The sequence below is a fragment of the Psittacula echo genome, assembly GCF_963264785.1.
Source record: "Psittacula echo genome assembly, chromosome: 5".
Taxonomy (NCBI): Eukaryota; Metazoa; Chordata; class Aves; order Psittaciformes; family Psittacidae; genus Psittacula; species Psittacula echo.
Genome location: NC_137739.1, coordinates 59,150,806 through 59,177,726, shown reverse-complemented (window position 1 = coordinate 59,177,726; position 26,921 = coordinate 59,150,806). Strand labels below are relative to the sequence as shown.

The 26,921-nt window shown below is 37.5% G+C and overlaps 1 protein-coding gene across 6 annotated transcripts in view; it reads right to left on the bottom strand.

Annotated features, from left to right (window-relative positions):
* Positions 1–3,213: 3,213 nt before the first annotated feature.
* TTC8 (tetratricopeptide repeat domain 8) overlaps positions 3,214–26,921 on the bottom strand; it is a gene marked incomplete at both ends in the record, with an annotated part of 42,857 nt that continues 19,149 nt past the window's right edge. For 4 of the 6 annotated variants that reach the window (XM_080618438.1, XM_080618439.1, XM_080618440.1 and 1 more), the window contains 9 exons: positions 3,214–3,330; positions 5,019–5,102; positions 6,917–7,039; positions 8,636–8,810; positions 10,078–10,217; positions 13,230–13,340; positions 16,246–16,333; positions 18,038–18,123; positions 25,327–25,371. In XM_080618438.1, the coding sequence (XP_080474564.1) occupies positions 3,214–3,330; positions 5,019–5,102; positions 6,917–7,039; positions 8,636–8,810; positions 10,078–10,217; positions 13,230–13,340; positions 16,246–16,333; positions 18,038–18,123; positions 25,327–25,371 (969 nt within the window). The remainder of the gene's footprint in view (positions 3,331–5,018; positions 5,103–6,916; positions 7,040–8,635; positions 8,811–10,077; positions 10,218–13,229; positions 13,341–16,245; positions 16,334–18,037; positions 18,124–25,326; positions 25,372–26,921) is intronic. The other 2 variants (XM_080618441.1, XM_080618443.1) reach the window with 1 other exon arrangement.

Here is a 26,921-nt window from a genome sequence, read left to right as displayed (position 1 = left end):
AACAAAAGCTGAAGGAATCCCAGCAAGATAAGAAGGAAGTGACAAATGCTACTATGCTTGCACTAAGTGGGCTCTTGACTGATGTTGATAGTGTTTGTCATGCCACCTTACAAATAGGGCAGCAATCAACTTTTTATTGTTGGCACAGGGGCATGGTTGTGCTGAATTTGAGGGGATGTGCTGCATGAATTTGTCAGATCATTTGGAATCAATTTATAAGAGTATACAACAATTGAAAGAGGGGGTTAAACATCTAACGAAAGATGATGGATGGAGTAACTATATTATGTGTGTTAGTTTTATTTGTATTAGTAGCAAGTTATATGTTGTGGTGTATGATGTCTATAGTTAAGAAAAATGTAACATCTGTCTGGTTTGCTCAAAAACAAAAAGAGGGAATTGTGGAGTGGCTGAGGGACGGTGGACATTTCGTGACCAACCCAGATGTCAGCCTTAGGAGATGGTGGTTATGAAGAATACAGCTGAACAATGGACATATGAGCAATCCCAGCTGTTTGGTCTTAGCCAAACTCTGAGTTAAGTTGCAAGGCCTGAATTCAAGTTACTCAGGCTGTGAGGCCTAGCCTTAGGTTACTAAAGGACAGTTATGTGCAGTAGAATAAGGAACTTGGCATTTGCTCAAGGCTAACAAGATGTGGGAGCGGGATGGTGAAACTGCAAGTTATGTGAGAAAGGTAGCGAATGGATAATTTTAGCTAGCTTGTTGTCTGCTTCAAAATGTGTGGACTGCACTTCGGAGCCAATCACAATCTCTATTGGTTACGTCTAGCCAATAGCAGTTCAATTTCTGGAAGCATATACTGTAGCTACTGCACTACGACAGTGGTCTGCGGACCCCATTGGCCATTGAGACTACGACGGAGTGTGCGCAAGTCCTTTTTCAGGCTTTGTCTGAGCGAGCTCCTGAAATTTGCCCAAAACACTGGTGATAGTCATTCGCACATCCCTGGACTCCTGACTGAAGGTAACAATAGTGCAGACCGTGTTGCACAAGGTCTGCCAGTTCCTGACTGTTGTGCTCCAGTTTTTATGCGCTATTTACATGTCACGGTTGATACCTGTAGCAGTGTCATCTTGGTTACGGCACAACACAAGCAAGACGCCAAAGCGGCCATTTTGCATTGGCGTGAGGTCATGGCGATTTTGGGAGTCCCTAGCCAGATCAAGACCGACAACAGCCCAGCATGTTCAAGTCAACTGATGGCTTTGTTTTTACGACAGTGGGGCATTGAACATCAGACTGGTTGTCCTCATAACAGCACTGGCCAAGCTATCGTCGAACGCACGCACCGGACTTTGAAAGCTCGCCTCGTGTGTCTTGAGGCGGGGGAGACCGTACCCAGAGGAGCTCCTGCAGTCTGTGTGCGCTGACTTTTACTTTCTGCTCTGACTAGTTTAAATCAATTCTCGCGTGGATCAAGAGAACAATCCCCAATGAGCTCGCACTTTGCCCCACTTCTAGACAAACCCTCGTATTCACAGGTACGGGTGAAAGATCTGGAAAAGGGTAAGATAGGTCCATTTGCCCTACGTGCTCATGGGCGAGGCTATGCCTGTGTGGAGGGGGAGACTGGGCTACGCTGGGTACCGGCAAAATGGTTATTGCTGTATTTGTAGCTGTGTCTGTAAGTTTGTATTTGAGCTAAATTTCACAGGTGGTGATTGGCACTCGTCTATATCTGCGAGAGAGTGATGGAAAGAGGTGTGAAATGACATCCCTGGCCCTTGTGTGTCCAGATGACTTCACTCACGGATCGAGTCACGACGTGCCTTACGAACTTTGTAGCTGGCCGGTGAATATGACATCACTCAGGCCGGAAACACCTGTGTCTAGGTCCCTTTAGGCTGACGCTCTGTGTTTATTAGTATTAGGATGTTTGTTTCCTTCTTGTTTGATTATGTAATACGCACTGTGTGTGAATACTTAGTGGCACAAACCTTTCTTACTTGGTTAATAAGAGTTATAAGTTGTTATCTGGAATAGCTGTTAAAACCCTGAGTTTTCTAGTCTTGAGGCGGGGGAGATGTAGGGATTGGTGCATGGACGGGAGGTTGCCAGGAGGGACAGGAACCAGCTGACCCTGGGGAGGTGCTTAGGCAGCAGATATAAGGAATTCTAACTGTGCAATAAATCGTTGATGACCCGCATTCCGTGAACGCTCTATGTCTCAGCCCTAGTTCGGAGGGAACTAGTGCTTCCGTCCCTCACCACACGAGTAGCGAGAAACTACACTCCCACATTTCTTAAAGGTCTTTTTAAAAGGTCACGTTGCACAATCATGCAAATTTATCCCTTTTAGTTAGAACACAAAGATATTTGACAGAGAGAAAGTCTTTGTTGCTATTCACAGTATTCTTGTAGTTAGGATGGTTCAAATATTTATTTAGCAACAGTGCTTGTGTGGTAGTGCAGGTAACCACCCAATCAATGCCTTGTTCTCAATTATTAGTACTTAACTCTGCAAGCTTCTAAATATCCTTTTCCATCACTGAGATTAAGAATAAAACCTCCTGGGTAGAGAGGAACACATATATTTACGCTATTTGTACCAGTTCTTTCAAAATATGTTAAGATCGCTGACTCTAATTTTCATGGCAGTGCAGATGTAATTTTAACTTTCACAAACAACACAAACCATACAAACTGGAATTTATTTAATTCATACAGTACAAGGAATATAATAACTTCTGCTTTACACATATATCGAACTGGTTTTAGGTATTTTAGTTTTAAAACTTAACATTCAGTAAGAATGTATATTATCAAAAGCCAAGTTTGAAGACCAGTTAGGAAGTACTTTATGTCACTTGACAGGTTGTCACACAGAAGTATTTAAAAACATTTTCTACAGAAAAGTCAGAAAAAATCCTTTAAAACATTCATTAATATTAAATGGAGACTTACTCATATACCAGACAACTATTTCAAATCTGTCATATAGGCAGCATCCTGACAATCCTGTAATCTCTCACGTATGAGTTGCAACGTAATGTTCTAGCTGCATTTCAGTAAGTGTTACGTTTTAAGATGACAGAAACTAATTAGGAGTCTTAAACCTTTCCTGCTGCTCAAACTAACAGGCTTTGCCACAGGAATGCATTAAGTGTAGCTTATCTATTTGAGCTAGCAATTTCAAAAAGATGTATGGGACATTCTCTCTGGCTGTTTTTACATAATGAAAAATATGCTCATCAGAGCATAGCAAAGTGCTGCTTTAACTGTTTGATGAGCTGTTGTGTATCAACATGTCCTGGAAATGCTTCTTCTGACTTCTGAGCAGCTGTGTAACTCCTCTGCAGATCTCCAACCTGGAAGAAACACACAAACTCATTTTGTGTATCCAAGCACTGCAGTGTTTGCATCATGATTCTGTGCAGTACATTTCTGAGGCTCACAAATGTTTAAAGACAGCTGGTCCTGAGAATGAACAAATAAAACAGTATCAGCACAGAGGCTTTTGAACTTGGGGTTATAACCCCTTTACATCACGGGATGAGAAGACAGATGTGTGATTTTAATGGGAGGGATGCTTCAAGACAGTAACTTTAATTCCCATTCCACCTGACTTCTTGGAGAATGGACAAGGTACACCATGCCCAGTGCTTGAAATGAGGAGGAATAAAAAATAGAAGGTCTGTTTTTAAACTCCACAGAAGTGCTGTTGCCTATACAAGCAAAACTCAACCAGTCAGGTCTCTGTAAAAGCTGCAACTACATGTGATTTTCTGCTTCCTCACAGAGAGGCACAGCAGTGCTGAAGAGGTGACATTGCTCCTCTGCTACTTTTAGAAGTATGTTTCCACATTGTTCCCTACTTCAGGAATTTTATTTTTGCCTAATTAGGCTAAATTCCTACATTATTTTTTGGAAGGAGGAAGCATATATAAGGAAAGCATCTCAGAAAGTGCATTCATCAAAAAAGAACCCAAATGTTCAGGAACATGTCTAGTAAAAGTCATAGCTCCTGGGTGGAAGAAAAGAAGCTATGGAAAGTGTCAGCAGGAGGCCTGTGCTGACTGTGTATCCGTCAACACAGAGCTTCAGTACAGCAAGAATTCCCTGAGGGGGAAGAAACCAGGGTCCTGGCCAGAGAAGTTATGTTTTTGTAAACAATGGCCTTACATAGAGTCTATGGATTGCATTTACCACATTGCATCAACAGCTAGCTGATCTGGCCATCTGCCTTCTCCCACAACCTATGCAGGTTCTTTGTGCAAAAGCTACACAACAAGACATTTGCAGACTAGGATTTACTCCTTCATTGGTAAGTACAGAATACAAGTATCCGAAACCATCTTGTTTCACAATAGAGAGGATACACTTACAAATTAATGGGTTGTTCTCTCCTTGACACATGTACTTTAGTATCTGTAGGAGTTGAGCTGCCCACACAACTCAGACTCATAACAGGATCTTGACAGTGTAGGCACAAGCAAAGGAGCAATTTTTTCTTGTGAAAAATGTAAGGACTTGCACAAGTTTCTCCTTATTAACAGGAATGTTAGACACTGTTAATTCAGTGTCTGAGACACTCTGTATGACATAAATTATTAACACACAAAATACAAAGTTGGAAAGCAGAAGAACAGACTTGACTTTTGAGATCAGTAAGATCATGGGATGAATAAATGATATTCTTTCTATAATTACTGATATATCATATAATATTTCACTTGACATTCTGAAAAAGCCGATGAGTGTAAAGACTGCAGATGGAATTGTTACTGGTTGCTTGTCTTCTGGGCATTTGGAAAATTACAAAGTTACTTTATAGCTAGTTGGCCTAATTTATTCTTTACAGCAATGAATGACTTTGAACGACTGCTTTTACACACAAAGCTTTTGGGTATTAAAATGAAAATGTAACTTAGTTTTCCATGAGTGTATGCATTCTTCTTTTATCTTACCTATTTGGAATTCTCAGTAATAACAATCAAAACCCAATTGCTTCACCAAGGCTCCATTTTCAGATTGCAAGAATAGGATAGTGCATTACCTTCTCTGAGAGTACTGCAAAATTGAAATGGGGCTCATACATATGAGGTGCTAAAGATGAAGCAGTCTGCAGCAAAGCTCTTGCCTATGGAGAGAAAAAAAAAAAATTAAAATACAGTGAAATCTGTGATGCAGGGAGGATAACAAGAATCTAATGCAATTTTTATCACTCTTAAAAAAAATCATCCTATGTTTTCTTTACTAGGCCTTTCCTAAGAAAGTAATCTTAACTATGTATCAGTTACCCTAATAGTACATTTAGGCATAATACAGTTTAATAGCATTGAAATTATACGACTCTTGGCTGAGTCAGAAAAAAACATGTTGCAACTTACTCAACTAAGCAATTTTGTTCTAAACACCGAGAAGAATATATAAATTAAAAGGAAAGCATTTAAAGTCCCACACCGCTGTATTTATCTTTTGTCTCTGACAGTACTGTCTTAAGCATCCACAAAAACCTGAATAAAAAAGCAGTTTTCACGCTCAAAAATATTAACAAAACATTCTTTTTCTGACTAGCAAAACAGTAGTGTTAAAAATTAATGAAAAATCAATGAAAAATTAAGTATCGGAGTGTGAGTTTTCATGCTGCAAATTCAATACAAAATTAAGGTGAACTTGTGAATGGTTTAAATTAAAAAAATATTGAGAACTTCGAGGGAAAAGAAATTGATCTTTGAAAAACAAAAGTATCTGTAAATTGTTTGGGATGGCTGAGTAAAGAACTTACTAAAACTCTCTAAATCTGACAACTCCGAGTACATGCAGCAATACTTACGCAAGAACATAGTAAAAGAAAATAAAGTCCCAGATAAGCTGAATATGTTCATATTTTTTATTCTTCCATGCATAATGGCATTGCCATGATAATCCTGATTTTTAATTATACTTGTGATAGAGAAAAAAAAACAGAAAATTTTAAGCTAAAACCTAAAACCAACAGGAAATCATTGATTATAATGGAAAGGCTCTGCAGCGTTAATTATTAACAATCACAACCTCCACAAATGGAGGCAAGTTCACTTGGGAATTAAATGTCTGTAAATTTACTGATTATGAAACTAAACCCAAAGTTTATTTGTCACTGGAAACATCCAGTGCTGGATTCATTTCAGTGTTTCCATGGTAATTGCTAGGTTATCTGAATAAAGTTAACTTTGAGAATTTGCTCATAAAAAAGGTGCTTACAAGTCTCTATATTGTATTATAGCTCTCTGATGTATGTATGTACCCATCAAAACAGACTTGCTCCTATAAGGATTAAAACAAGCCCACAGTAGTTCAAACTATCCCACAAAAGCGTATTAATTTTCACTATATGTGTATAAAAATGAATGCATTAATCCACTTAGATGTCAATTATACATCTAAGTACAATACAACTTAGTATATTCACATTATGCAAGACAAACCCCCAAGCTCACTGATGCAGAAGTATTTATCAAGAACCTGCTACTTTGGGACAAATCTCCAAAGCAATCTCCTTGTTGAAAAAAAATCTTTTGAGAGCTGATCTGATTGCTCTCTTCTGCCACCTAGTAAAAGTGTATTGTCCACATTTATAAAATGAATATATAAAGTTGTAACTTAAGTGATGAATAAAGAATGATGGGTTTTGTTTTGAGTCTCAATGTAGGAAAAAAAAATCTCAACTACAAAACCTTGTTTGCCTTTAATGAACTATTTGGGCATGCCCAAGAACAAGCAGTTTAATGGGAGACGGCATGACAAAGTGGAGGTTACACTGAAACATGCATAAAAATTATCCATGTTTTCTCCCTGCAGTAGTAATAACCTAGACACTCATATGGGGCCTCCACCTCAAGGAAATGACATGTTTCTTAAGTACAAAAGGCCAAAGGAAGCATGCTGCTTAGGTTGAGATTCAACACCAACCTGTTCAATGTGACCTTTTCGCATTTCCAGCACAGCCAAATTGTTGTAAGCTTCTGCGTAGTCATTATTGTTGACTAATGTTAGCTTGAAACACTGGTAAGCCAGATTCAGGTCTCCTATGCCCTAAAAGTAAGACTATTTTAATTTATGACAAGACTGAAAACAACATGCATCTGTTTTGTTGTCTGGAGTATCTTTTCACCCATATGTACACGCTGATTAGAACCATATGTGCTTTCTTCCCAGACCCTCTCATTTTCTTCTAATTCGTCCTCCAGACAGAATCATTTCTCTCCAGCACAAACTTCCATGCTCCAAGTGATGTTCATTTCATCTAATTTAACTTTTAGATGACTAACGTGTCATCTAAAGGTTACGCTGTCTGCTACTATCTACAGTAGGGCAAGAAAAATATACGTCTCCAGAGGGAAAGTCATCTTGCCTCTCTGTGTCTACACAGAAAAAAAAATACCTCACACATACGCCTAGTTTTCAGAAGACAAAAATTAAAGGAGATTAATTTCTTAGTATGGAACAGCTCACTACTCTTCAATGTTTGAGTGTTATGACCAACACTGATAAAGCCCCAGTTTAAAAATTAAAGGTAACAAGTGCTGAAAAATATAGCCACATCTGTTCAAATTCAAATGTGTTAGGCAGTATAAATTAATGTGCTTATCCTAGTTGCAGTATCATCAAAGTGAACAGTTGAGTTTCTCTCTGATTTCAGTTAAATCATAATCGGCAGTTGAAAACAACTTGTATTAGAAAGCTGTCAAAAACTTTATCCAGTAACTTTATTCTGGGCACACAGCCAAACAGAAATCTGTTTAGTTCCAGACACAACTTCTGGAAGAACATCTGGAAAAATGTGCAATGAATGCAAATTAGTGTAGAAATTTAACAAACTTTATCACACAATTACACAATATTTCTGCTGCTGCCTATATGATGGAGAAATGTGCCTTCTCAACTATGACATTCCTAGTGCTTTAGTGTCTCCTACATGTTGCTGAATACATATTTTTATGGCCACAGAATTGGTCTAATGCTCCACGTAACACAAATAACAGCTCAGAGAATTGAAAAATCTTGATATTTTTTTTTTTCATCAGATTAGGTTGTGTTGCAGCAAAGGCTTTCAAGGGCTGGTACATGATGCTGGGAAAGGACTCTTCATCAGGGACCATAGTGACAAGACAAAGGGTTAGAACTTACACAGGGGAAGTTTACGTTGGATATAAAGAAGTTCTTTACTATGAGGGTGGTGAGGCACTGGAATGGGTTGCCCAAGGAAATTGTGAATGCTCCATCCCTGGCAGTGTTCAAGGCCAGGTTGGATAGAGTCTTGGGTGACATGGTCTAGTGTGAGGTGTTCCTGCTCATAGCAGGGGCGTTGGAACTAGATAATCTTAAGGTCCTTTCCAACCCTAACTGTTCTATGATGCAATTTTCTTACGAAAGGAAGGCTAAAGATGGTGAGGAGGGAGCATCTTTCAGGAGGAGTAAGCCACATTCTGTGAAGATGTACAGAACTTTTATCTTTTGCCTCTTCCTCTCTAGTGAGGTGCAAATAAACCTTTAATCTGTACTGTACTCTACCCTGTATACTATCAGGTTTCATATTTCAAAGTAGGGCAATGACACTTTCCTAGTTATTCTTTTTCCAGTTGTTGTAAAATTGTATTTACTCAGAAAGGTTGTTAATATTTTTCATACCACAGCCACATGTCCTAAGTTGTACCACACATCTGCTGTCTCCTCTTCATTTTCAGCCAAAAACAGTGCGCGTTCAAATGAAGACAGTGTCATATCATATTGCTGGGCATAGAAGCAACAGAGGCCCAGATTGTTAAAAAGTTGGCAGTTATAAACACCCATCTGCAGGAGCCGTCTAGATTGAAAGAAAGTATTTAATTAATTAAATGAATTTCAAATAAGAATTCTGTTCTAAATGACAAAGTTCCCTCCTCCTATCTCCCTGTACTGACAGCGTGCAATAACCAAGTATTATAGTTTGATACTTAGTAGAGGTTTCATGAAGGGCAGTGTAGGACATTCTTGATTACCAGAATCAAAGCTGTGCAAAACAGTCTTTGTGTAAATTAGGCAACTTCTTTTTGACTGTGCCACGTGATCTGACTTTACTGTAAGACATAGCTTTATGCAGACTTTCTCCATTTTCTCTTTCCAGTCCCTCAATGTCAATCAAGATGTAATTTGCTGCAGTCACTTTCTGTAACCCTCAGACTTCATTTTTTTTGATTGATTCCTGTCCTTCAGCACTGCTCTAATCAGTACTAGCACATCTATACGTGAATCTACATGAAAGTTACATATGAAACATAATTCAGATTTTGATTCAAATTGATGGGTTTTAATGTGTCTCTTAGAATGGAGATGCTTTATAAAAATTCTGTTTATTAATATTTATAGGAAAAACAGATATGCTAAGAGGATCAGAGGAAAAGAGGGCTGCTGTCTGCAGCATGACTGTGGGTTTCTGAACTTAAATTATGAAAGAGTTCAGGTCCAACAGAAATGAGATGCTAGTGTTTATATTGACTTAATCTGCTCTTAGGCTTAAGAACACAAGTCAGGCTTCTTTGCACTCTGACTGTAGTGAAATTAAAAGCAAGCAGCATCATTCAACACTAACTTTTTATTGCTTTGAGTAAAGCAGGGGGGAACCCCAGCCCACATTCAAGTAAGAGATTTTGTGGTCACAACTGCTTACGACTTCCTGCGGAACTTTTCAAAGACTACTCTTTTTCAAGGGGCTAAATAGGAAGTCCTTGAATCTTCTGAATACAACTGAAGTTGAGAGTAAGGCCAGGGTTCTGAAACTGCCTCATGCTGTGAAAGATAATTTCTTTTTTATTCATCTAATAGTAACTGTTTTGATAATATTTGCTGATACTTCTACATACTCCACGTGTAATGATGACAAGTTTTTAAGACAGATATAATTATCACTGGCTGAGAAGGTAACTTAAGTTGGTATGCTGATTTTATGGTGATATTTGTATAAACTCTTGATCACCCTCCCATACCAATCTCTTAATGCTCTTTTTTTGCTATCAACATTACAAAAATCAACCCTTTATAATACCCTCCCACATGTTAAGTTCCCCCTCCACCTCCCTACAAGTAGTGGATACCTATAAAACCGCAGAGCTATCTCAGGTTGGTCCGAATAGAAGTGGTTACTGCCAATGCATGCAATGGCTTCCACGTGAGTATTGTCTTGTTTTAAGACATCTTTATAGTATTCTGCAGCTGAGGAGATATTGTTCATTTCCTACACAATTGGAAAAAAATCAGATTAATTCTACTTTTTATTACCAATTTTTATTATAAAACTTATTAAAATGTCATTTTACCAAGTGCTTTACTTATGCCACATACTGTACTTGATTGAGATTAATTATGCATGCTTTTGCAGTTCTCTGATCATACAATGCAACATCGCTGATTGGCATCTTCACAAGTGACACACAGATCCATGAGAAGAATGCATAATAATTTACTGGTGCTAACTTTACCTGTCATTAACTCTATGCCATAGCTACAAGAGGAGCTTTATTTGGTTTTTATTTTTCAGATTGGTCAGAAGCTTAGCACATGTAACAGGCATTTGCTACTTTTTGCATAATACCTTGTGATACATAGTACTGCGCAGTCACTTTCCCAGTACGGTAACATACAGTAGACTTCTTTCCGCAATCAAAATCTCAATTATTTTTAATGCTTTGTAAGTCAACTTATGAATTGATTTGAACGCAAATGAGAATCGCATATGAAGAATTATTACCTGCCTCTGAAAACAGGAATCATACCAAATACCAGAACTTTTACTAGCTATGATACACCAGTTAGACAACTATATTGTATAAAAATATATGCTTGGATGTATGTTACTTGAACATGAATTAGGGTCAACTCATTGCTGTAAACAACATCACATTGTGCCTGAGGAGTGCAAGTCATCAGAGGACTCTACCCCAATATCAGAAAAAAATAAAAGATCTCCGGCTGGAGACAGGTAACGAGTGGTGTCCCTCAGGGATCGGTGTTGGGACTGGTCTTGTTCAACATCTTTGTCGGTGACATGGACAGTGGGATTGAGTGTGCCCTCAGCAAGTTTGCCGATGACACCAAGCTGTGTGGTTCGGTTGATACGCCAGAGGGAAGGGATGCCATCCAGAGGGACCTTGACATGCTTGTGAGGTGGGCTGATGCCAACCTTATGAAGTTTAATCATGACAAGTGCAAGGTCCTACACCTGGGTCGGAGCAATCCCAGGCACATCTACAGGTTGGGCAGAGAAGAGATTCAGAGCAGCCCTGCAGAGAAGGACTTGGGGGTGTTGGTCGATGAAAAAATGAACATGAGCCGGCTCCAGTGTGCGCTCGCAGCCCAGAAAGCCAACCGTATCCTGGGCTGCATCAAGAGGAGCGTGACCAGCAGGTCGAAGGAGGTGATCCTGCCCCTCTACTCTGCTCTCGTGAGACCTCACTTGGAGTATTGTGTGCAGTTCTGGTGTCCTCAACATAAAAAGGACATGGAACTGTTGGAACAAGTCCAGAGGAGGGCCACGAGGATGATCAGGGGACTGGAGCACCTCCCATATGAAGACAGGCTGAGAAAGTTGGGGCTGTTCAGCCTGGAGAAGAGAAGGCTGCGTGGAGACCTCATAGCAGCCTTCCAGTATGTGAAGGGGGCCTACAAGGATGCTGGGGATGGACTCTTCATCAGGGACTGTAGTGACAGGACAAGGGGTAATGGGTTAAAACTTAAACAGAGAAAGTTTAGATTGGATCTAAGGAAGAAATTCTTTACTGTGAGGGTGGTGAGGCACTGGAATGGGTTGCCTAGGGTGGTTGTGAATACTCCATCCTTGGAGGTGTTCAAGGCCAGGTTGGATGAGATGGAACTAGATGATCTTAAGGTCCTTTCCAACTCTAACTATTCTATGATTCTACAAAACACACTTGTGAGTTTAGAGAGGAGTAATTTTTACCTATGTGCTGTAGATACAAGGTACTCTCAACACAACTAGAGAGTAAGCTTTTTTTTAACCTCAGTAGCATTATTTAGCTATGAAAAAAAAAAAGTATTTCTTGTGATTAAAGGAAACAGCACTAAACCAGCCCCCCCCTTTTTTTTTAACCAGTAAAGGTCTACAACTCTTACTGTCAAAAGGTAGAAGAAAAAAGGTAGAAAAAAGGTAAAAGAAAGAAAAAAAGTAGAAAAAAAATAAAAGAAGAAAAGGTAGAAGATTAAGATGCCTAATGCATATATTCCACTGTGAGTCTATGTAATGGGAAAAGCTTTGTGCTGCAGTACAAATCTTTGGTAATGAAGCTATAATCCTGCACTCAGGTGTCAGTGCAAAACTAGATCCTGTCAACTATACGCTGCTCTTTAATAATTCCTTAAAGGGTTATGCAATGTTATGTATGGTTCTGTAAAATCATATCCATATTAAAAACTGTTTAACAATTCAGAAAGAAAAGCCTCAAAAAAAAAAGAAAAAAAAGCAGCTGTTTTCTTCCTTGCTGAAGGACAAAAAGGATTTAATATGAAAATGGATTAATGCTTAGGGGTTAGATGAGAATGATGAGAACAGGAAAGAATGCCAAGTATGAATATAAACAAACAGAAAAAGTCATGACTTTAAAACATTTGTTCTAGAATAGGATCATTACCAACTTTTAGTTAAAAAACTATGTTAAGTCCATTGTTTGACATGAAAATAAACAGTTTTAAAATACAAAATATATAGTTACCAAGCTAAAATGAAACTACTTTAAAACTAATCCTGTTTAAAATAACATCTACTTCCTAAACCAAGAAACATTCACATTCCAACTGTTCTCACTGGCTTTAGAAACTAACACTGAAACATAGTGCTAATAAAGACAATGCTGGTAAGTAGACTGTTTTGCTGTTCAATCCTGCTAGCACTGGCTGTTGGTGACTTAAGCAGTTTTAGTACAATGAAACATATATAAACTCAACCTAGCTACATGGGCAACATCTGGACCACTTGACTTAACATGGACTTGCTTCCATGTGTCAAGGGTAAATAGGATCTCACTATGTGATTAACCATTTAAACAAATAAGCCTGAAAGGCTCCCCTGATGTTACTTTGGTATCTTTGTGTAATGCTACCTGTTTTGCATCAGTGATGCTGAAAATCAGGATAGTTAATTTTTTATGACCTTACAGTTATATTCAACTATAGGCTCTTTTTTCTTGCTCAGGCAGCTAACCTTGGCCACAATGAGTGCATAGTGGATGCATACCTCATGGATTCTGGCAATTCCACAAATAAGAGTCACTTCTCCAGGAAATCGATCTAACCCTTGCTTGAAAAGGTTCAAAGCTGTTACAGGCTGATCCAAGCGCAAATACACCTAAGCGAAGAAGTGCATATAAATGTCAAATGTCTGACTTTTATACTTCCACTGCTGTTTAACTAGGGGGACAAATAAAAGGGATGACACCTCCCTTTATGCAGTAAACCATTATCTGAGATGGTGAATCATACTGGGAAAGTAGTGAATACTGAATATATCTCTGTAATGAAGATAAAATAGGTTAATTACGATAATTACATTTGCAAGCCTATCACCTAGACATTATTAATTCAGATTAATATTACTAATAAATGAAAAAAGTATCTTGATATTTATTATCATACCAAAATAATATACTTCCAAGACTGAGGTGAAGGTATCACCTTGAGTATTTTCCTGTTTAATATATGGTTTATGTTTAGACTTGTAAGAACTGGATCTTCAGGTTGATAATGCTGGAATACTGAAATACAAGTCAAATAAGACTGCACCGCACTGAGCGGTGACACTTTCAAATCTCCCAACTGCTCTGTCAACCTCCCCTGTCACAACCAATAAAGTCCTGCAATAGGAAGAGGGCAGTTTTTTATCTCTCTGATTCTGGCTTCTGTGTTGACTATGACAGCATATGATGTGGGTAACACTGTGTGAGAACTGGATAGAGGACATCAGCGTGTTGACAGAGACCAACTCTGTAGCTGTCTGAGAGTACAACTGTAAAGCCCTCCCATTGTGGGGTATGGTAAGTACAGCTACAGCAAAGTTAAAAACCCTGCACGCCTACTCTGGGACACTAGATGGCTAATGTGATCAATCTGTCTCCCACTGAGTGGAAAAGTGTTTTGAGTGGTCCTGTTGGAGAAGTATTACATTAAATAGTGATAATACTTGATATGATGAAAAAAGGGAAAGAATCTGTGACCGGTATCCTGCCACAAGCACTCTGTGATGCAATGTCAGAAAAATATCAATGTTAACTGAACACCTGAGAAACCTCCAAACACATTTCCTGCTTCCGGCCTTGAGCTTCATGGACTTTTGAGTGCCAATAAGCATAATTCTAAGTTCCTTTATTTTCATCCTTATAGATATATACTGCTGTCAACATTTGCAAAGAATTCTTTCCTATGACCACTTCAGTGACATTCTTAACTGTCAAAGAGCTGTCGACTGTGAGTGCCTTCCTAGTAAAGGGACTGCCATTTCAAGTTGATCACTGGCAAAAAAAAACCCAAAAACCCAGGCATTTTTTAGAGTAATTTTGCTGACATCACTTGCATTGCCTGTATTAAACTAAAAAACTAATTCCTTCTTGTGAAAAGCAATAAAAAAAGTGAAGGTTTGGGGGTTTTAGGGGCATAGCACTTGGTAGACTAGGACTGCAGAGCTGCTGTCCAGATGAGTGCAAAAAGAAATTCAGAGATAGGTGAGACAACTTCCACCTACTCACAGCTGCTTTGGGGAGACCTGCTTAATAAGAGAGGTCTTTTTAATAAAGAGTTGTAGTCATTAAGTTTTAAAGGCTAAATGCAGAATGGCTCGATTTTCTTTTTCCTATCTCTCATTTCTAGTAAAAATACCCTCTCTCCAGCTCTTCTGAGTCATGAACTACTTTGTAACTTTCCAGCAGACGTAATTTCTTTAAAGATTATCTCTTTTTCAGTTGTCTTTTGGCCTTTTATCTTTTCATAAATTGTATTTCAAGCCAGAGTTAGCTTTCAGGACAATATTAGAAAAAACCCAGATTGCTGTTGTAGTAATTAATGTCAGAAAATTAATCAGTTCTGTAGTACTGAACTGTTTGCACAGAACTCGATGCAATCCCACTGTTTTTTCAATGGTTGCTTAACTCAAGTCTGATGTTTTCAGTACTGTCAGATTGCCCTGCTCTATTGCCAGTCCACCTACAGCCACTAAATCATGCTGTGCAATGCTTTATACTTGCATGAGCTGGTCTATGGAGTGGGAGGTGGAAGTTCAAATGCAGCTCTTACTTGAGCTAATAATGATGTGGGGGAATGCATGTCTCCCATAACGAATCACTGTTTGTTAATCAAATTACTCTGCCAAATTAATCACTCTGTGTAGCTCATGTTTTGCAGAATGACTCCCGGCAGTGACAGAAATCTAAAATTGCTAAGCTCAATAGAGTAAACTAACTCCAACTGCTGTACTGAAGACGTCCAGATAGCAATGGTGATCATTTAAATACAAAACGTAAATTGCTCAAGAAATGTAAAGGTAAAGCAAGTATCATGAGCATCTGAATTATCCACTAGTAGAGATGACATTTGGATAGGCCTGTGACAGCTGGCTTAAAGGGAGCTGATAAAGAACAACTGATTTAATCTCTTTCTAGGACAAAAGAAAGAAAATGCAGTTTTAGTTTCTCACAGACCACCTTTTTTTTGAAAAACGTTTAGGATCTGATGTGTACCCTGGTAAGCAAGTAATTCCGAGGCTTAGCTGTGCCACTTGCTCTTCTAAAGCTTTTAATGCCTTTATTTTGGCAACAATTTCTGTTTCAAGGACTCTGATTGCCTTCTTTAAGCTCACTTTGTTTTGATTTTGATTGTGAAACTAGGATTTTGAGCTTCACTCTTACTGATTTACTGCATTAGTTTCCCAGGAGACTATATAAAACTACATTGTTCTTCATACTGGAACTCCAATAATTCTTTAGCTACATAATCCTCATTGGTGTTTACAGCAAAGAATACAGTAACATAGGAGATACTTTTTCTTTTCTTTTAGTGAAATCTGGAAGCTCCAAAATCTTTTTGAAAACTACAGATTTCCATTTCAACCGTTAGCACGTATTGCCTCAGATCAATACAGAGATCACACACTATTAAACTTAATGGTGTACCAAGCTCAATCCTCATTTATTCTGGTGTATGGTCTTCTCAGGAAGAGCCTGGAATTTCACTTCCTTTTTAAAATAATCAAATTTATGACTTACTTTTGCTAAATACAAGACTGTATCAACCATGTCCTGTTGCTTGAGAGCTGACTTAAATTGTTTTTCAGCTTCACGATATAATCCTAACCTAAAGAGACAAGAGACAGATATAGAAGGCATTTGTTTGTTCTTTAAAAAACCTTATTAAATAATGAAGCAGTGCACACTAAACCAAACATGAACTCCCCAAAAGCATGCTCTGAAGTCATGTATTTCCATGTGTGTTAACAAAACCCATGCTGTTAAATATAATAAGGTTATAAAGACAACAATGAAAAACTATCAAAAAGGCAATTTCATGAAATTTCACCCCCTTCTGTACATGCAGCCTTCTGGTGCTAATTGAATAATTATGTACTTGTTTTCATAGGACTCCTTCCTGCTCTTTGTATGAAATGGATGGTAGAAAGGAACAATTAGAAAGGCTGAGGATATCAATCTCTTCCCACATGGTTTTGGAGCAGAATGTCCTCACTCTGTAACTCCACGGGAAGCCTGTGCTGGAGCAGGTTTGCTTGCAGGACTTGTGACCCCGTGGGGGACCCACACCAGAGCAGTCTGTGCCTGAAAGACTGCACTCCATGGAAGGGGCCCACCTTCAAGCAGTTCACTGCAGCCCATGAGAAGGACTCACATTTTCCCCAGTCGAGTCTATTTTGCCTGTGATGGTAACTGCTGAGTGATCTCCCTGTCCTTACCTCTGAACCACAAGCCTTTCATTATATTTTCTCTGCCCTGTCCAGATGAGGATGGAAGCCACAGAGTGGCTTCTGGTGGGCATCTGGTATTCAGCCAGGGTCCACCCACCACAGCTCAATAAGTAAATAAATAAATAAATAAGTCTAATATTCTAAAGAATGTCAAATAAAGGTTAGGGATAACAAAGAATTTCATTAGTTTGGGCATCTAAAAAGCAGCACTAGTTTTAAGCCAAGATACAACATGGAATTTTAAAGGGCTAACTGCTTTGTATTATCAGCCTGTTCATACAGGAATTGCTTACAGAATTGTAAATACTACAGATGATGCTTCAGGTTCTTTAACAACCAATACGGAATCCATATGTTTTACATTCATGTGACAAACATGATATAAAGAATGACAGGAGGAGTTGCCTCAAAACTTGTTTGAATCATAGGAAGCATGGCTGTAGCAGGAGTTTCACCTCATTTGGTAGAACTGGCTGTTACATTCATAGCTGCAACCAGGCTGAACTGCTTGCAACAATCTCTCTTTCCTGTTGTTGCCACTCTTTCCCCAGAGGCTTATCGCTGCCACAGTATCAGGGTACTCCTAAGTCACTTGTATCTATCAGATGCTTAGGTATGGGGTGCCAGTCCTAAGCCTTTGCTGTCTTTGAATTGGTACTTCCTGGGCAATGTACCTCTGGCAAAAAGGGTCTAATGTGAGTATTTAATTTTTTATTACCTCCTCAATCTGAAGCCCTCATTGACAGTTAATTTCTCAAGCTAATATTGTAATACTCATTTTGTATAGTCTGTTTTAACAACCGTTCTTCGCATTTACTTACTGACTTTACAAACAATGCTTTTGAAACACATTAACAAAGGTGAAGATACAATAAATTCAGTTACTCAATGTTGACACCTTTACTTCAAGCAGCTGAATATCATCTTGTGTGTTACAGGAGATTACCTTCAAGCACAGCGCTCTGCAACTAAGTACATAGTGAACTATTTCCCTCAGTGTTCAGCATTGCGCAATACACCCAGCAGTTCAGGTCCTGTATGGGTATACTCACTGCTCACAGAAAAAATTAACCATGGCTTACCTATAGTAGCACTTCCCAATTTGGACTTTCCACCACCAGTCCTTGAATTGTGCGTGCTCAGTAGCAAGGGCTGCCAAATGTAGAGCCTTCCAAAACAAATTCATCATCTTAACATTAATGCCTTCAATGTTTACACAAAGAAAAGAACACAAAGCGAACAATGTAAAGACCTTTAAGAGAAAATTTTGAACAAAAAGTCCTGGTAAACATGAGATGGGGTCACTGCTTTATGTTTACTATTTTTATAGCTTAGTGTATAAAGTAGCTGAGAGGATAATTTGTCCCTATAAGAACATGTAATCCAAATAGCTTCTGGTAATCCAAAGAGAAAAAAAAAAATAAATTTTTTGATTTTTTTTTTATGAAAAAAATAAAATCAGACTCCTGAAGTGCTGCTTCAGAATATATAGAGTATTTGTGTAAACTGACCCACTTTTTACAGGCCTCCTATCCTTGTTCACTAGAAGTTGCTAAAACAAGTATATATACTAAAATAAAGAAATCAGTTCAGCCAGTTGGAAATACTGAAGAAATTGTCATCTCATTACTAGTATCACGCTGCCTCCACTTCTGGAAATTCTCATATGTTTACAGTAAGAAGTACTTCTTCCTTTTAAAAAGTCCATGACACAAGAAAACTGATAGGAAAAATGCATAAGAGGAATGAATAGCTATTGAAAAGGGTGGAGGTCTAAAATCTCTTTATCTGGTATACTGGAGAAACAGGTATGCTAATCAATGTGCTACCAACAACCTGTGCAGAGAGTAGCTATGGCTTTTCGTGTTTTAGCTCTAATCTCAACAATTCTGTTAAAACAAGATGTGTGTTCTGTACCAAAACCTACCAAATAAGCAATTGCTGGTATTCCTTTTTTAGAATTCCATTTTGTCCAGAACAAATCATAGCCATGCTATGTTTACTACTTATATTTTAGGGATAACAACAGGAGTAGTTTAAAAAGCTTTAACGCAGTATTTTATAACAAACAATTGACTTTGTTTTCTGTTTCCATAAACACTTTGCAGACCACAGAAATCAGAAGCTAGTCATCTATTAGGAACAATATGGAAAACTGTGCACTGGCCACTCAGTAGCAGAGGAACCAATAATTTCCAGGAAAAAAGTAATCTGAATACTTGAAATACTAGAAAAGGCCTAATTTAGTGACATCTACCTTGGGTTTGATTCCTGTTCTTCCTACTAGCAAAATGAGGCTGCAAGTAATCAACGGGTGTAGATTTGACATATCACAGTAAAGACATGTCAGTGAAGCTATGATAACTTAAGACAAGTTGTTCTCTTTTGGCTCTGAGAAAGAATGATTTGGGTTTTTGTAGCTAAATTCAGGCTAAAGTTTTGCATAGATTCTGTCCTCATAAGAAAAAGATCTGCCTCTGCGACAGGAGAGAGAAAACTGAGGAAAGCTTACAGCTCTGAAGTCACTATTTCTTCCAGTTAGGTGGAATCCTTGAAGACCTCAGATGGCAGCTCTTACCTTGGTTGCCCTTTGTTTCTTAATGGCTTTGCAAACCACACAACAAGGCCTCTGGAAGCTACAGCTAAAATGAGGAAGGACCTTGCTTCAAGACAGAAATTATAGGGCTTCTCTTCCAAATACCTTCTTTAATCTGAAGATACATAAACAATTTTGTCCCAGTACTGGGAAAATTTGGGAAAGTAGTGTTAACCCTCTGTGTCAATGACCAGCTGGAGTGCATGGAGCTTTGCCTGGTGATACATGAGGAGGTGGCTGAGAACTCATGGATCAGGATTAAAGGGAGGGTAGGGACTGTTGACATTATAGTGAGTGCCTGCAAGTTGCCCAACCAGAAAGACTGAGTGCACGAGGCCCTCTCTAGAGAGGTAGGAGCAGTCTCATGTTAACAAGCCTTGGTCCTTATCGGGGACTTCAATCATCCCAGTATCTGGAGAGACAGCACAGCAGGGCATAACCAATCCAAGTATGTGTTGATAACTTCTTTTTCCAGGTGGAAGAAGAGCCAATGAGGAAATGAGCTATGCTGCACCTTTTTCTCACTAGCAAGGCGGGAAAAGGGTTGGTGGGGAATGCGAAGCTCAAAAACAGCCTCGGTCTAGTGGAAGGTGTCCCTGCCTATGGCAGAGGGCTGGATCTGGATGATCTTTAAGGTCCCTTCCAACCCAGACCATTCTATGATTCTATGATTCTATATTAAAATGTTGGTTACTTTAATTGCATTTACAAATGCATTAACAATGCATGTGTCTGTCAAATACCCCACCTGCTTATAATGCAGCATGAGCAGCTACTTAAGGTGAGGATCATGCGATAAATAACACGCTTCAAAGAGCTTTCCTTAGAGTGCTCTGATGACAAGTATTCAAGGAGAAGGACTGAATTTTAGAAAACAATACCTTCTGTAGCTATACATTCAGTTTTCTTTCTGATGCCCTAAGTATTTCTGATAACTATTTTATGCAAGGCTAACAACTCTGGCTGCTATTGGAAAATGGGAACTAAGACTGCTTCAGGCATAGTAGACACTAACATCAGCAGTTTATCTGTCGGTGCCAATCCTGCCAATCTTACTGGGATCTTATTACTAACATCAAGAAACAACATATGATTTCATTTTTAAGTTAGTTTCTGAAATTCATTCTTGTTCTTATACTTTTCTATTAAGGAAATAGGAAAATCCTTTGTGATACTTTATCAGCAATCACAAAAACTTTAATCCAAAAATATTAGATGTTACCAATATTTCTAAAGTGTTTGCCTGGAAAAGCTTTGTGCATATCAATGTCAGCTTTTTGCATGCTAGTAGTTAGACCTTTTGCTGGTATTACAACAAAATCTTTTGACAATGTGGCCTTTGAAATGTTAGTAAATTGAAAAGTCAAAGCCTTCACCTTACCATGTCAATAACAACTGCTAGCATATTTCAATTTCAGGTTTGGGTTTTTTTTTAATTGCACAGTCTAGATACAAATCAATGTTCAATCTGCATAGCATGTTAACATAAAACCAGTCCATAACAACGGTTGTGTTATACCTGTCCTGCATTCCTGTGCATTGCTGAATGTTGGTGCAGTCCTATTAATAACTAGAAAAGAAAAACAGCATGGATTGTGGATTGGCAGATACTGGTATGTCCTCTAAGGATTTTTCCTTTGAAAGAAAAAACCCAAAACTGATGGACCCAAAAGTTTTAATAAATATAACTCATCATTTGGAAATGCTGGTAAATTGTAATTATTACTCTATAGAGCACTTAGCATAGCTACTCATTTATGCAGGAGTCCATGTCAGTAACAGTCTTAGCCCTCGGAAGCCTTTCTGAACAAATTTATTTTACTCTCAGTTCTTATATTTGTGCAAACAAAAATAATGAAACCCCTGAATACTTGGTGGGTTTTCTTGAAGTTTTTTTTAATGAACAAATCAAAGCTATTTTGTAGATTTTTTTAATTGTAACTGTAATCAGCATGATTCTGAGATTAATTTTATTTACTATTACTCTCCTTAGCTAAACTGCATTGTAACTAAGACTTTCCAATTGTCTACCAGCTGTAACTCAGTATAAAACAGCTTGTAGGGTTGTGGTAATTTACTATTGTATTGCAAAATTAAATTGGTAAATGTACATTTGTTTGGAACTTAGTAATTTAATACACAGTATTGTAAGCACCAAGAAATTAGATAGATGGAAACCATAGCAAGCATCTGCTGCTTCTTTCACATGCTGCTGAATAGCAGTAATTCTCCCAGCAACATTTATTAACTCATTTGTAGACAATTCAACACAGGATAGTCTATAAGACTGCTGAGTAAATTACAGTAGCCATAGTTAATTTAATACAATTTCTTTTGATGAGTGTCTTCTGGATTTCTATAGTTTGTAAATCTAATATAATTTCATTATAACCAGATTTCTATCAAAGAGTGTAGACTTCAGATTATTAGGAAGAACTAAGGAACTATCAGAGGTCCCAAGTATATACTGTACATTCGTCATTCCTCTTGTAATCATTACCCACCAGAGAATAATGGCAGAGAATGATGTCACAGCCTACTGCTACTATTTCTGGACAACTCTTTAAAACTGCCCTGCTCTTACAGCATTTAACCCATAAAGTGGCTTTTAGAAATAGCTTAAGGGGTACAAAAGTCAGTTATAAAGTGTATGTGTTCAACAGGAAACAAGTCAAGAACAACAATGGACAGGGCAATAGTAATTTCTTCAGAGAACTGTTTGACTTTTCATTAAATAAGATGACTTTTGACTACATTTTCAAGTGCTGAAAAAGCACAGTGCTTTCTTCTTTCATCCCCACCTTTCTGACAATTGATAGCTTACAGATGTATTTACTTTCAATTTGAAGCAAGTTCCTAGCATTATTTGTCCAGTTGAATAATACACACTGATTGATGATATTTCTCAACTGAAATTGCTGAGGCTTTTTTTTTCTTCTATGAACTGACTGAATACTAAACAGAAGATAAATAATAAAACTGCCTTTGCTTCTTAAATAATAATGCAGCTGAGAACAGTACAGACTGTTCCAGATCAGTACAGTGACAAAGGAAGGATATTGTCACTACCACTTTTGTGAGTTTTGTGTTTTATTTGCATAACTGCAGGAACTGGTCTTCCAATTCTACCCATGCACAAAATTCACAATCAGAGGCTTTTTGATCTATATAGTCACAAACTTAAGCCAATTTCCCAGGCTTCCAAGCCTTCCAAGCTCCTTCATCATAGTATTTCAACCTTCACCTAAAAACGTTGGGTTTTTTTTCCACTCTCCACATAATACTGTTTTCACCAAAGAACTTTGCTCTCAAAAATAACTCACTCTAAGAGCCTGGCATTACTCTGCTCAAATTATTACCTTATTAAGTAGCTTTAAAAATCAAATAAGCTCACTGCACCACCAAGGACCATCTGGATGCTGCTTCTAGTAGTATGCTTTAACTTTAGGTAGTCCTGCAAGGAGCAGGGATTTGGACTAGATGATCGTCATGGGTCCCTTCCAACTTGAGATCATTCATGATTTCATGTAGAAAAGTGGATTTTTTTGGTGAGGTTTTTGTTTGTTTGGTTTGGTTTTGGTTTTGTTTGGGTTTTTTTTTAAGAATGTGCCACATCACACATCGGCAGGTAATACAAAGATGAAGAGATGTCAGTGAATGTTCTAAAGTGATCAAGCAAGATCCTGATCAACTTTTACACAGGTAACATATGTGCTGTTTCTTTGCTAAATCCTTCTTTTCAGGGAGAAGGAAGAAACTGAATTGGTGAAATGCCATTGGTAGGAGAGGTGAATAAACAATTAAGCAGAAGTTAAAGTTGGTTTTTTTCTGTTTAATTCATGCAGATGAGGTTCAAAAGGGAGGACAGTTTGGAGAATGAGAATTATATTGAAAATGATGTATAAATTACAGAAGAACAGAAGAATGAAAGCAAACAAGAAAAAGCAGACTGAACAGTTTAAAAAAAAATCACCTCTTCAGCGATACACGACATTATAAAGGCACCTCGTACTGTGAAGTGTGACAAATTCTTTTTTTTCCTACGAGATACTATCATTAACCAAACATTTTGATCTCACTCCCATTACACAATAAACAGCGGTGACTAAACTGACACTTCTTTGCTTACGGATACAGGCAAAACTTTTCCTGCAAGACAGTGATTTGGGATTCTTAGCAAGGATTTCAAAATACATGCAGTACAGTGTAAAAACATCTTACAATTTTCTTCTGGCATACTTGGAAAAATCCTTGCATTATATGAAATTATCTGCCTAGCCTAGAGATCCTGCTTGTCCTTAAAGTGCAGGTCACAGGCACATGTGGCTTCTTGTCAAGTAACCCTTTTATCCTTAGTGAACTGAGTTTTCAGTAACAAACAACATAAATTTTAATTATTGGTGGCATAAAACCCAGGCACTTCCTTTATATTCATTATCAGAACATGTAAATATTAATTGCTATTTCTATTTCTTTCTGGCATTTCTGACACTTGCACTTACTATTTCATCCACATTTTGGATTAATAGTGCACTGCAATCCAATCCTCTTAAACAAATGGTCTGTGACAAATTGACTGTACAACTATAATAATTTGATTCTAGATTAAAAAGTTTTACATAGCAGTGCATTTGGAAATGGTTCTGATCTATGTCAGAAAAATATTTTTGTGTGTGTTATTAATGAACTGGAGACTTTAATTTCAAATCTAATCACACATCAGTTAGTGATCTGGCAGAAAATTCAGTAACTGTTTCATCAGCTATGCATTACTTACAGAAACACTTCTTTCAAACTTCAAGCAGAGATTTTTATTCCATTTCAACTGGGTGCATATCTAACATAGTAATTGAATAGTTTTGACACTTTATTCATTAAATTAATTATTTCCCTGGTTGAACTGCCAAAAAAGTTCTGCAACTTTTACCTATCTCTGAAAGGGGGATTGGACTAGATGATCTTTTGAGGTCCCTTCCAATCTCTAGCATACTGTGATACTGTGAAACTTGATCTTACCAATTCAGTGCAGAAGAAATACTAAGAACCACTGAAGAAAAATTCTGGACAGGGTAAGAGAGAAGCTTAGAAAAACTTTTGGAGAATAAATGTTACAATCGTATGGACAATACAATCTTTCTCTTGAGCCCACAAAACACTTCAGCACTATGGAATTAAATTGCTAGAACAAGTGTTCAAAGTCCTACCGATATTTAATTTTTCTGCAGTTTCACCAAATACCTTTCTTTCCTTTCTATTCACCAAAATGCACAATCACCTCAATAGTTTAAAATGTCAAATCATTTTCAATTCAAGCACTACCTATTCAGCCAGGTATTTTCAACTTCTTCTGTTAACAGACAGTTTTCTGTAGCTTACTGCTTACTCTCAAGTCTCAGGAGCACTGAACTTCCTAGGCAGTTCAGCTACAGGACACATGATGATTTCAGCTGCTGCTCAGGCTCAAGTAAATTCTGTTAACATGAAGTCATTAGATATGGGGATCTTATCATGTTGATAGATGAGTGACCTAGTTTTAAGCATTAGAATGTTTTGCTTCTCAGAACAGACAGCAATCTGTCTCTTCGTATTTGCAAATTATCATTCCTGACTATCACCCATGTAAAAGAGGATATCTCTCTCCTACACAACTTTTAATGCTTCACTTCTGTACTCAGAGGTGATGTACTACCTGGACCATTAGTTCAATGGAATACTGACTGAAATAATGCAATAATATTTTGTAAAAATAGAAAATGGAACACATGAATTACTTACATTTTTTACATCATTTTCATGGTGAAAAATATATTCAAACAATGCCTGTCAGAAGAATATTTAAAACATTGTCATATTTGAAGATAAAAATTGATAACATTCTTTTACAGGCATGCAGAATCTTGATTATATTAAGCAGAAATTAATTATTTGTGAACGCAATCACATTTACACACACAATTTCTGACATGTACATTTAATTAATACTTGAATAGACAAGAATTATAGATTGCTACATTGTCATTACAGGAAAGCATTTTAATTCTTAATTTGTTGCCAGAGACCAGTGGAATTGCCTCTTATCTTTGGTCCTTAGAGTCACTTTTAAAAAAAGGCAGCTATCATTTGAAAGTGAATATAGATTTGAAAACCTGGTACCATTTTCATGGCTTTGTAACAGGAAAATCAACAAGTGATCTAATAAAAGACTTTCTGCAATGTATAGTTAGGTGCTTATGGTTGCTAGTGGTTGAACCTTGATCTTTTTCTGCATCCAAATCCCAGTCTTAATTGCTTCAAAAGAACAGACTGTTTTTCTAAATTCTTACTATTTGTTATTAAAAAAAAAGAAAAAAAGAGAAAAGAAGAAAATATTGCCCCATGAGGAAAGAAATAAAGAACAAGACAGCAGTCTTCTAAGGGCTTCCATAACTCTCTTGCTACCTTTTCTTAGACAAAATTCTTAAAAGATTTACCTTAAGGAAACTAGAGAAATACTAATGAATTGTCATGTCTGGGGAGGAAAGTAAATCGCAACCTACTTTTTTTTTTTCTACTTTTGGTCAGAAAAGACTGAATAGATGATTCAAAATATTAAAGAACTAAAAATAAAACCACATGTGTAGGGAAATTGGAATAGGCAGATAACAAAAGAATAGAAAATAAAGAAATATTGGAATATTTCCTCCACTAGTTCAATAACAGGGAAGTTGCATTCAGTAAAAGTGGGTAAATCTGAAGTGATGAAAGATGCTTTCTTCCATGGTTGGCACAAGAAATTTACCACTGTTACCTATGTATCTTGACCTTCAAAAAGATTTAAATGACTGAACATTAATTTGGATTAAAAAAAGTTTAGATTTATTAAGATAACTTTAAAAATCCGTAAACAAAAAAAGATAAAACTTCCTGGTTTATACTATAAACCAGTTGCTAACTGAGATTTACTAGAGGCTTTCTCTGGCAATATGTGTTACCTCATACATCTACTATGGGGTTTCCTGCAATGGTCCTTAACATGGCTGATGCTAGTCAGAAAGAACCTACATTCTTGTATACTTCAAAACTTTGGAAAACCAAGTCATGCACTGAAAAGATAGATAATCTAACTTAAAAAAGAAAAAAATATATATAAAAAGACGTGATGAGTATACTTTGCAAACATATAAGGAAAAAGCACATGGAAGGATTATATACCACCATGAATATACAGGCTAATTATGTGAATCTAGTAGTTATAAGATTTAGCATCTTTTTGCACCTGGGAGAGGTTACAGCTCAAAGAGTTTCAAAACTTTAAGTAATGATTCTTTAATATAGAGTGTAGTATGCAGTCTCACCTCCTGCTTTGGCTTAGCCTTAATGCTGTCTTGTTT